This window comes from Mya arenaria, chromosome 13 (assembly GCF_026914265.1).
Source record: "Mya arenaria isolate MELC-2E11 chromosome 13, ASM2691426v1".
Lineage (NCBI taxonomy): Eukaryota > Metazoa > Mollusca > Bivalvia > Myida > Myidae > Mya > Mya arenaria.
In genome coordinates this window covers 57108929-57120759 of record NC_069134.1, presented here as the reverse complement: position 1 = coordinate 57120759, position 11831 = coordinate 57108929, and the positions used below count along the sequence as shown (strand labels likewise).

Genomic DNA, 11831 nt, shown 5'->3' with positions numbered 1-11831 from the left:
CCTATACGTAACGAGTAATTCAATAGATTTGCAAGCGGGGTCGAAATTATTTTTCGACTTCCATTAAGACAACACCATTAATTAGGTCAGGACCAGAAGCTCTACCTCTTTTAAGGAAGTGGAGTCACTTCAATAGAAGATACATGTAGTGAAGCGGAGTTGGGGTTTACCTTAAAGAAATCTTTGTAAATTTATTATCATCTACATAAATTATCTGTTCAGTTCTGTTTGTCAGGTAGTTGGATTAAACTGTGTAACGTTTATAGTTTGAGACAAATTTGACCAGTAAACATTCAAGCATCTGTCCATTTTCGCATTTTTAATTTCAATATATGTAATATTTCCACTCAATACTTTAATTATGTTTAATCGGCAAATTAATAACAAACATACTGTCCCATTTGGTTATTTATTCATCTTTTAATTGCATGGTTATGATTGTTATTATGTATACAAGAGGAACTTTAGCAACGACGTTTTTATTGAGTTTTACTGTCTGCAAGTTCAACCAAAAAATCGATATTAAAATACATTGCTTGGTTTATTGAGTGAAGAATACTGTATCTTTATCAATGATAATAACACTTTTCTTTTTTTGCAATCTGGATTAAATTGACAGATATGAAAGAGATGTTAGTAAGAAAACATTTACAAAAGAAGAAATAATTCCACACTTTCAGAACGCCAGGATTCATCATAGTGAAATTACTTCTAGAAGAAAGAAAAGACACGGCACATAGATACAATTTGATGTCAAAACATGTTTTTCTGTATAACTGTTTGGTGTTTAGGATTTCATTTGCGAGGTGATTTCAACACTGAATCAGAAACTTTACATACATTAACCTGCAATCGGAACTCCTCGGCCATTTTTCATCGAAAACAACCTCGGTTTATATAAAATATGAACGGTTTACAATTTCAGAATTCTGAACATTTAACTACGCTGCAAGTAGATCGCGTAGTGATTTTGATATATTAGTTCAAACATTAGGACTTTACACTTAGGAATCTTATTTATTAATGCAATAATACATTTCACTGGCAATCAATTTGAACTTAGTAATTCAAGATAAACGCTAAAACACTACAATTAATTATAACTATTATTTTATTTTTTACGAACTACTACTACATCCGAAGTTGTTTTCGATGGAAAATGGCCGAGTTTTTCCAAATGATAAAACTGATACGATCTTTAATTTTGTTTCGTTTGTCCAGTTATATGCATCCATTGAATCGAATATTATTGTTAAATTTTAACAGAAAAATGTTCGACAGTTGTTGTACTGCATAGAAGACACACAGATCATAAGAAAAACACAAAACATGTATACAGTCAAAACTGTTCTGGTTATGTTGGTTTTGCTGGGGGGTTTTGGTGAAATTTTAAACGTTATGTATTTTGGTTGTATCGAATGTTCGTTATCTCGAAGTATTTCCCGAGGTCCCAACAACTTCAACAGAGCGAGTTTTGACTGTACATCGTATCCATTGGCGACCAACGGGCAACTCCTTACAGCTGGATGAGGACCATGGCGACGGAGATCGTTAGCGTGGTGCAGAGTGCTGCAGTCAGTCTTTCACCTAGATGAAAATAAAGAGATTGTCCTAGAACATAAAATGAATTAAAATACACAAAGTACCTCCGCCGCCATTTGCCGAACATGGACACGTGTGCCGGTATTACAAATAGTATGATGGCATTTATGTATAGATCTGCAGTGATGTCAACGTTCGCTATATGTGCATTTAGCTCGTCCTTTTCATATTGCCTTGTACTGAACGCAGGAGTATGTTCTTAAAGCTTCGTTTTCATGATGCAAGTTGATTGTTTTTATGATGTGTATATGTAAAACTACATGTATACGAAAATGTTCTAAGCAACACAATACCTGAATTCCCGCTCGAACACGCTTTGTTGTCCTCGCTAGCCAGGAACCCAAGTTGGCAAACGCATGTTTTCGGCTCGCCGCTGCACTCTCCGTTGATCAAACATTCCTCGGAGTTTTGGCATGATTGACCAATTTCTTTCCCTACAAATAAATACGTAAACAATGCAATGTCTGTCGACATTAGCGGTCATATGAGCAGTATTTCCACCCGGACACATTCAATTTACACATTTTGAAATTGAGTTTGGGGAGTGGTTCATGTATGGTGGGTGACGCGCCTAACTCACTGATAGTATCGCAATTTATCAATGTTAAACTGAAGGTGCAAATCGCGGACCACTTAACCTCCGGCGGAAAAGTGAAGATTTTTTCTCTGAACCCAGAGGGACCCTGATTAGGGGTTGGTGAATACTTAAGAGTTTAAAAAGACAATCAGCTAAAGGGTCTTCTAGGGCTGTTTGGAGCTGCGATTGTGATAGCATATATAGAATAAAGTCATACTCACCTACTGTAATTGTCAATGTTGCAGTCCCTGTAAATCGTGGAGTGTCATCATCAGTTGCATGAATTACCAACGCGTATTGCGATGTGGTCTCCTTATCCAAACCTCCTGCAGCCGCAACTTTTATAACTCCAGTTGATGCAGCCATTTCAAATGCATTTCCCGTGTTTCCACCTGCAATATGCACATCCTTTTAAATTAAAGCATATTTTTGCATGAAATTGAAATTCAAAATACAGTTTTACAGTAAGACCAACCAAACATTTGAAACTTCAGGGACAAACCCACTTGTCCATGTAAAATTTAACAATGATACTGCTTAACGGCACAGAGATCAAGGTCAAACGATCTAAGGCTATCAAAACAAACACGTGGATATTCGTAACTAGTGGGATACCGCCTAGGAACGGACAATGAATCATTTTGGATTTCATTGAGAAGTTTACAACTTGAAATGTGTCTTTTACGGTGTTTTTGATATAATATTTATTATTTTATAATCATGTATGTATTTAAGAAAAATATTGATTACATTTATTTTTTATTAGTTTAAAAAGACATACTGTGGATTGTGTATTCAATAACATCGCCATCATCCTCGTCAGTGGCGGTTAGTGTCGTGACTGTTGTACCTAGATATAAATGTATACGATTGTAATAATGATCTTCTGTAGTGTTGTGCGATCCTATCATCGAAATAAATTAACATTATCTTATAATATGACTTACATGTGTAGTCATACGTACTCATATGTGGTACAATAATATCTTGTTTGTTTCTATGGAAACTTAACGTTCGATTCCGAGGTTTACAACAACAAAAATAACTCTAGGAAGATAGCATTCGGAGCCCCTCGGTCATTTTTAATCGGCCATTTTTATCGAAAACTACATCGAATGTATGCCGGTTCATCAGTTGTAGTTCGTATTTTTGTTTAATTATATCAATAATTAAATGTCGTGTTTTAAAGTTGTATTTATTGATCTAAGTTTAAATTGATTATCAGTGAAGTGTATGATTGCAAACATAATTAATATTCCCAAGAGTTAAGTCATAAAGTTTACCTGCTAAATAAAATTACTTCGCGATCTACTTGCAGCGTACTTAAACGTACCACTTTTGAGTATGTAAACCGTCCAACTACATCTGAGGTTGTTTTCGATAAAAATTGAGGAGGAGTTCCGAATGGGAAGATTTTATTTGGGAAATAATCAATAAAAGTACCAAGTGCAGCTTTGCCAGCAACCGTAACGGCAACATTAGTTTGGGCAAACACGGGAGCCACATTGACATCTGTGACCGACATCGTGACTGTTGCAGTACCTGTTGCAGTACCTACAGTACCTGTTGCAGTACCTGCTGCACTGCTATCGGTAGCCCTGAAGTAGTAGTATGCATTTAATGTATGATATGTAAAGAGAATGTACTGCATAAAGTTATGTAACTGCACTCGTGTCAAATCCTAACACCTCCAGCAAAACAAAAGTACAAGCTAAAACTTGATAATATTGCAAAGCAAAAAACTTCACAAATAAACAAAATAAACTAGAATCAAAGTTAATCCAATGCAAAACTGAAATACAAACGGCATTTGCACAGTGATATGTGCTTATCATAATTCAAAACGTCCATGAAAACATATCTTCACAAAATTACAACCTGAAATGGAGACGTTTTTAATTTTTTAATTGGTTTTATCGTGTCCTTGAAGTTCTTACTTACTCTATTAGAAAAATGTACGATGTTTTAGTCTCGAAGTCAAGTTTAGCATTGTTCAGGCTGACTACACCTCCCGCCATTGTTGCTATCGTATTAGGATTAGTCATTAATGTGTATGTGATAGTTAGATTGCCCGCTGCGTCCGATGTTGCGACGACAGTAAACAATGGCATGGACGGATTATGATCTTCCCCTACAGTAACTGTACCAGTGGCATCAGAGGCGTTTACAGGTGTCACACCCGTTCCCTTCCAACCGGTAATTGCGCAGCCAACATACCCTGAAAGAAGTGATCACGATACTTACATTCTAGTGCGAAACAACAATAATGCAATTTTACGTTAGACAACATGTCTCGTTCAGAATTTACTTTTTCTTTTAATATTGAAACAAATATGCGCCACCACAAAAGCTTGTTTAGAATTTATCTAGGTACGGTTTGCGAATTCAACATAATAGGTAACATAAGAACTTGTCAACTAGATAAGATTCGTGTTAGATAAGTGGTAACACGAATCGTATCTAGTTTAATGGAATTTGCAAATCATAACAAGATAACCAGTAACTTATAAAAGCCAAAAATGCATTTACAGATCAGTGGTATTAACACGAATCCTATTTTGTTCACCAGTTATTATATTACGTATTAAGTGGAATTCGCAAACCATAACAAGAAACCCTGTTCGTGATGTACAGCATGAAAAGGTAACAGGTGGCAGAACTTGGCACTTAAATTCAGACCTGTCTTTATTTTTCATGCTTTTAATTTTCCGAAAAAGCTCGCGAATATTAATTAACTCCATAATTATCGCGAAAATTATATGGATTACACGAAACAATTCGCGAACGTTAGGAGGTTATCTTAAGGAAATTATTGGCCACCAAGAATAGTCTTTATTGCCACCTAGAAAAGTCTTTAAAACACTAAGTTATCATACAAAAGAAAACTATACAGATATCTTACTCGACATTAATAAAGTCCCAAAAACAATCGCAAAATATGTTGCAAACATATTTAACATGACTACAGACTGTGATCCAATGTTGGAGAGCGAGGGGTTTATAAAGCTAAATGAATATGCGTTTCTAAGATAATTTCCAGTGCACACTTTTAGAATCATTTATTGCACCAATTGTTCCATTGCTGTATTCTTTAAGTGTTAAATAACATTTTAGGAAGATATGGGAGTACTAATAGCAATCATTATTTTAGAGTTTACTTTTCGGCGTAATTAGTTTTTCGGTAACAGATTTACGAGATTAATAACAAAGCACTGCTTGTATGATGCATCCTTTATATATGGTACTATTGATGGAATAATTTATATAATTGATTACTTAATCCGCGTGTGTCCTTTTGTGTTTACATCTTTAAAGTATAAATTCATTTAAAGTTTAATGAAATTGAGAATTTATAAACATGTTGATATTATATACTATTAGTTTTCTATGCACTTACTGGTAGTGTGTATTCGCCATTAAGGTCTCCACCTTAACGCAAATGTGAGAATCATTATTTAGATAATTATGTTTGTTTTGAACGTATTTTAAATTATATGACTATTGTCTCGTTTCAAAAGATATATCCTAAAAACTTAATTTACCTAATGCATTTTTTATACCTTTAAAATCGAAAAAAATATAATGAAGAGATCTTGCAACATGAATCAAAGCACTGGGAGTACTGAGTGCCGCAATACCTTATTGAAACTGACATTGAGAAAGATATTTAGTTGAATATTAAAGATGCACTCTTACTACCAAAGAAGATTTACTACAAATAAATTTATTTTCATGTACCAAAAAGATTTATAAATGTCGAAAACAATGATTCTATTGAAGGATACCGAGTTAAGTTTGAAAGAAAGGTGCAGAAAAAGTGGTATTTCTACCTTATGAGACGATCGTAGATCACAGTAAATATTTTATCACTCACCAAACATTTAATGTTTTTACGTTTTCAGCTATTAAATTCATGGGTAGAATCATGTTATCAGTAACATATTTTCCATAAATGCATTATTTAGTAAGTAGCTCAAGGTTTATCACTTACAATTATGTTTTTATTCATATGTATGTCTTGATTTTTAATAACGGTGTCACTTAAAGAGAACCAGAAAATATTTATTATTTTTCAAATTGCAAAATTCTTGATTTCAGATTTGCGGTCACATGTAATCACTTTCTAAATAAGACACTGAGACGAGTATATAAGCCGATAGGGTCGGTGTTTTTTTATTATTTCAAAATTAGATACCAAGCCGGTGTAACGTTGTAAAGTGACCCCCATAGAATAATGACCCCCCGGTCATTATTTTATATAAAATAATGACCATTTTCTATAAAATACTGACTCCCCTTATAAAATAATGACCCCCCGATTTTATCTGTAAAATATTGACCCCCCCCCCCCACTTAGCCTGTTACTAACATATCTATATCAATTCAAGTCACTGTCGTGTTTCTATGGCTTTTATATTTGTTGTTGTTGTTTTTGCTTCTGGAGCCGCTGCATGTTACTGCTGCAGAAGCTGCTGTGTCTACATCTATTGAAATGAAATATAAAATTGCTTCCATTTGAATTTCATTTAAATTATCATCAATGTAATACAATATACATAAGTCGCTTTAACGTAGCTGTATATGATTCAACTTCAAAGACAACATTGTTCTACTTCATCTGACGTTAGATAGCCTTTGTTCATACCGTGGAGGCATTGCTTAAAACGAATGTGTTAAAAATGCAAGGCTTTGAGGAGCTATTTAAGCAGTCACTGTTCGTGCCATGACTTACATCAAAGTCCATGATGTCACTGAGCGGTGTTTTTTATGTTTTATGCAGACTGCATCATTTCTAAAAATAGTTCCTTTGATTTACCTCAGAAAAGCCGCTCGTTCAACATCAAAGAAAACGACAGCGACACCGAAAGCAGTTCTACGTAAACGCGTGTATATATAAAGGTCTGTGGTAAGCAGTCAGTCCAACCTTGCAGCATGGACGAGAAAGATTACACAGATGTTGTAGAGTTTGTAAAAAATGGGAAGTATCCCGTTTCTGTAAAAGACAAGAACAAAAAGAGGAATTTTCGTAGAAAGTGCAAACCTTTTATTTTTGATGACGGGTTGTATTATAAGAAAACCAGCTCATCAAAACGTTTGCAAGTTGTTAAGAAAGGGAAGACAGATGACATCATTCAGAGCATGCATGCATCAGATCACGGAGGACATTTGGGAGTTTCAAAAACGTAAGTTTGATATAATGATTTCATTATCATGACCAAAAAGGAACTTGTGATTCCTGTGAGCCTGTGTTAGATATGACATTTAAGATTATTTAAATTAGTACGAAAGCTGAATAACAAAAGCGTCAAAACGTGACTGAACTCGTAATAACGAGATAAATATCTCGTAAAAACGACTAAGTATCTCGTTATAACGAGACAACTATCTTGTTATTAGACTTGTACGGATTATGACGGACACGGACACTGAGAGCGAACAACCGACAGGCAGGGGATACTCTCAAAGTTATTTCATGCTTTAAAACAGTCATGTATGTATAAATAAGGCGTATCAGATGAGTCGTTTTACAAACTAACATTAAGCTCTAGATCTTTGTATCAGTTATGATTAATTTTCGATTATAATAACTGTAAATATATTGTGAGAACAGTCCGAACGCAATATTTTGGTTTTCGCTGACAAAACCATTATACTGAAAAAGGTAAAGAATATATAACGGTACTTGATTTTAAAGTTTATAATATAGGTGAACAGGTCTTTGGATCATTCCATTATTAGATAAAACTGAAATAAAGTGTTTTGTCTATATATTGTCCGCTTTTCATGCCAATAGTAAATGATACTGGTTTATTTTGATATGCAGTGTGCAATATTAAAGTATAGTCCGTTTAAAAAAGCTGATTATGAGATACGAGTTTATTGTCAATAAATAGGGGTGTAATGATCGGATGACTCCAGGTAAATGTTATTGTTTTGATAAGTATTTTATTTACTTGATGCATTAGCATATTCACTTTAATTTAATTGTCCTCTAAAATGCTCTGTACTTAATGAAATTACAGATATTAATTTCTCATATAGAGTCGCTGGCCCAGTGGTATCGTTCAGATCTATGACGATAGCGGTTGTGGGTTCGAACCTCAAGTGAGGAAGTTTTTTTTATGCCCCCCCCCCCCCCACAAAGTGGGAGGCATATAGTGATTGCACTGTCTGTCCGTTCGTCCGTTCGTTCGTTCGTCCGTCCGTCCGTCCCGTTTCGTGTCTTCGTCATAACTTCTTAACTGTTGAATGGATTCGAATCAAACTTCACAGAATTGTAAAGCACCATGAGAAGGTGTGTCGCGTCCAACTCTCAGTTCCCCAGGTCCAAGGTCAAGGTCACACTTAAAGGTCAAAGTTCAAATCTTTCGTGTCTTGGCCATAACTTCTTTACTATTGAATGGATTTGAATCAAACTTCACAGAATTGTAAAGCACCATGAGACGGTGTGTCGCATCCAACTCTCGGGTCCCCCAGGTCCAAGGTCAAGGTCACACTTAAAGGTCAAAGTTCAATTTTTTCGTGTCTCAGCCATAACTTCTTTACTATTGAATGGATTTGAATCAAACTTCACAGAATTGCAAATTTTGAGTTCAAACATTTCAAGGTCAAGGTCATCCTTCAAGGTCAAAGGTCAAATTAAGGTCAATGTGCTAGGGGGGCATTTGTCTCTTACAGTGACAGCTCTTGTTATTTCATTTTTGGAAAGAATTACATAGTTTGTATTTAGTAATGTTATGTAAAAATCTAAATCACGAGAACCTCACTTATCTCGATTTTGCATGTATAATTCAAATAAGGTCCGAGTACACATAATAAGTAGACAGTATCCTCCAAGTAAACTATAAGAATGCCAGGAAAGTATTTGAATTCCGCCGAAAAGGAAAAGGTTGTATCTGTGCACTTATGAGGATCGAACCCATGATCATAACATGTGTAGTGTTCCGCATTCTTCCATTATACCACTACGCCACAGTCATTGAAAGTTGCTTATGTAAACTCAAAACTAATTCTAATAATTCTATCGTCATTTAGAACATTTAGAACAACATGTATTGGATTTCAACTTGTCTCAGGTGCATCCATGGCTAGCTTTATTTTTAGTAATGATACTACAGTGAAACTTGTAATAGGTGACTTTCCGTGAGACCTTAACAAAAAGGTCACGTATGACTGGGAGTCTTTTAATTCAGGTCCACTAACGTCAAGTGTTTCAATTTATTATTTGTTCTTGTAAATCCTGATGCCTGTCTTTTTCTTGGATTATGGTATTTAAATTGATATAAGATATTCCCTATTTAGAATATGTATACGTATTTGCATTATTATTTGTCTAATTCCTTTTTACTTGTTTTGCAAGCCATTTTGTCTGCCGTGATATCATATTACTGCACATCGGTTGAGTTTTCAAATCCCGCGTTTATTCATCGGGTAATGGATAGGTTTATATGAGATTATATTTCCATCATATTTTATTATTGTTTGGTAATACTAAAAGGAGCAGGGATTTTGAAATTTCGAAATTTTAATTAGGTTGGTAGCTCCAATTCGATTTTCTCACAAGAAAAGTTGTTCGTACGGATTATATAAAATGAACTCGTGCATCCACAGATCGTCCAATTTTGGACATATTAGAAGTTATGGTTAAATTGACTTAACTCAGATAATAAAAGAGAAAAATAAACATTTTTGCCATAGCACACAGTAAAGTTAACACGCTGGTAAGAAATCCAAGATCCGAAGCGCTATATGTTAATGACTGAAAAATGCATGAAATTCGTTTAATTAAGCCATATTATCATCACGGGGTGCAAACATTACGGTCGTTTGTGGCGTCAGACAGGGAGTCTTTTAATTCAGTCAGTGACTTTATATAGATTTTTTTACGTCAGGCGGTCGTAAACAGGGTCGTATACGGCAGGAAGTTGTCTAAATCAGTGAGTCGCTAAGGCAAGGTTGACTGTATTTTGGTAACTTATCTGGACTAATAGTTATGTTTGCTTTGTTTCAGATGGGAAAAGATTTCGACTAGGTTTTACTGGAAAGGATGTTTCGAAGATGTACACACGTTTATACAGAACTGCGACAACTGTCAAAGAAAGGTGAACCTGAAGAAAGCAAAGAAGCCACTGCGACCTATCACAGTTCCCGCCGAGGCTTTCAAGCAAGTGGGCATGGACCTTATAGGTCCTCTAGAAACCTCTTATCAGGGTAAGTTTTGTCTGTCGGTTTGTTGGGCTGCTTTGGTAGACCCTGGTGACTTTGACTCGTAGACAATATATGTCGGGGCATTGTGGTGCCGCATAGCGGTGTTGCTGCATAAAGATGGTCAAACAAAATTATGCGGCGATTTTCAACGCATGCAGAGGGCATGTTTAGGCGGCAGAAAGGCCCCCTTTCGCCGCATAAAGAAACCCATTAAAACATAAACGATAATTACTAGTTACTTCTATGAAGTTTCAACCAGACCAGGATCTAGTTTTATGTACTCACTCTCTCTTCCTCTGAAAAAGTCTTAAGTTCCGAAGGTCATTCCATCTTAAGTGGGGGCATATTTTATTCACTATACATTATATAGGGAAAAAAAATTGTGAACGCAACTTCTCCTACACCGCTTGGTGGATTTTGTTCAAACTTTCACAGATGATCAACCTTAATGTGTAGATGATCGTAAAGACAGGAATTTTGGCTGTGATTGGTTTTAGCAAAATTATGGCCTTTTGATGTTTTATTCACTATACATTATATATGGAAAAAAAATTGTGAACGCAACTCCTCCTACACCGCTTGGGGGATTTTGTTCAAACTTTCACAGATGATCAACCTTAATATGTTGATGATCGTACAGACAGGAATTTTTGCTGCGTTTAGTCTTAGCAGAATTATGGCCCTTTGTTGTTTTATTCACTATACATTATATAAGGAAATATTTGTGAAGTAATAATTTTGGTATTAATATACTTATTAATTTCATATTTGAACACAACAAAGCTTTGAACTGGACCTTCAAAAAATTAATATGAAGATAACCTTGGCCTCTGAATGACCTTGACCTTCAAATTTAAAGCCTCATAAGGCCTTTGTGTTTGGAGTGGCTGCCACTATTTTTGTGACTAAAGTATACTAAAGAAATTATATATTTTTCAAGTTAAATTATATAAGAAATAACTGTTTTCTTAAAGCTTTTTAACAGATTTGTATATCCAATAAGCATTATAAGGAAAACAAAATATTTTATTACCTCCCTTAATTCTTTTTACTATATGTTTACATGTAGGATAATTAAAAGTGAGTGTTTCTTTACGTTTTATTGTTGACATTCCCTATTTAGACAAATGTTAAACCCATTTTTAACATAAAAATAAAAGCCTTATGGGACTTTAAAGTTTGAAATTTCCCAAAAGTGACTAAAACTTTGCTATTTATTTATTAGTTTTCTTCATGCTTGAGCACAACAACCTTTTTAAGACAAACTTAATATGCGCTAAAGATCAAATGATATAACATGTTACTAAGCATCATGTAGGGGTGCACCAGTGTCCTATGGACACATATCTAGTTGTTTTATGCGTGGCATGTCGCCGCATAAAGGTGGTCACCCTCTATATGCGTTGAAAATCACCGCATAAACGAGTCCGACCACCTTTATGCG

At 35.0% G+C, this 11831-nt stretch overlaps 1 protein-coding gene across 1 annotated transcript in view; it reads right to left on the bottom strand.

Annotated features, from left to right (window-relative positions):
* Positions 1–1516: 1516 nt before the first annotated feature.
* Positions 1517–11831, bottom strand: part of LOC128215411 (cadherin-12-like) — a 152739-nt gene continuing 142424 nt past the window's right edge. The window contains exons 6-8 of the mRNA XM_052922096.1: positions 2401–2502; positions 1896–2036; positions 1517–1587 (exon numbers count right to left, since the gene is read on the bottom strand). Of these exons, the coding sequence (XP_052778056.1) occupies positions 1517–1587; positions 1896–2036; positions 2401–2502 (314 nt within the window). The remainder of the gene's footprint in view (positions 1588–1895; positions 2037–2400; positions 2503–11831) is intronic.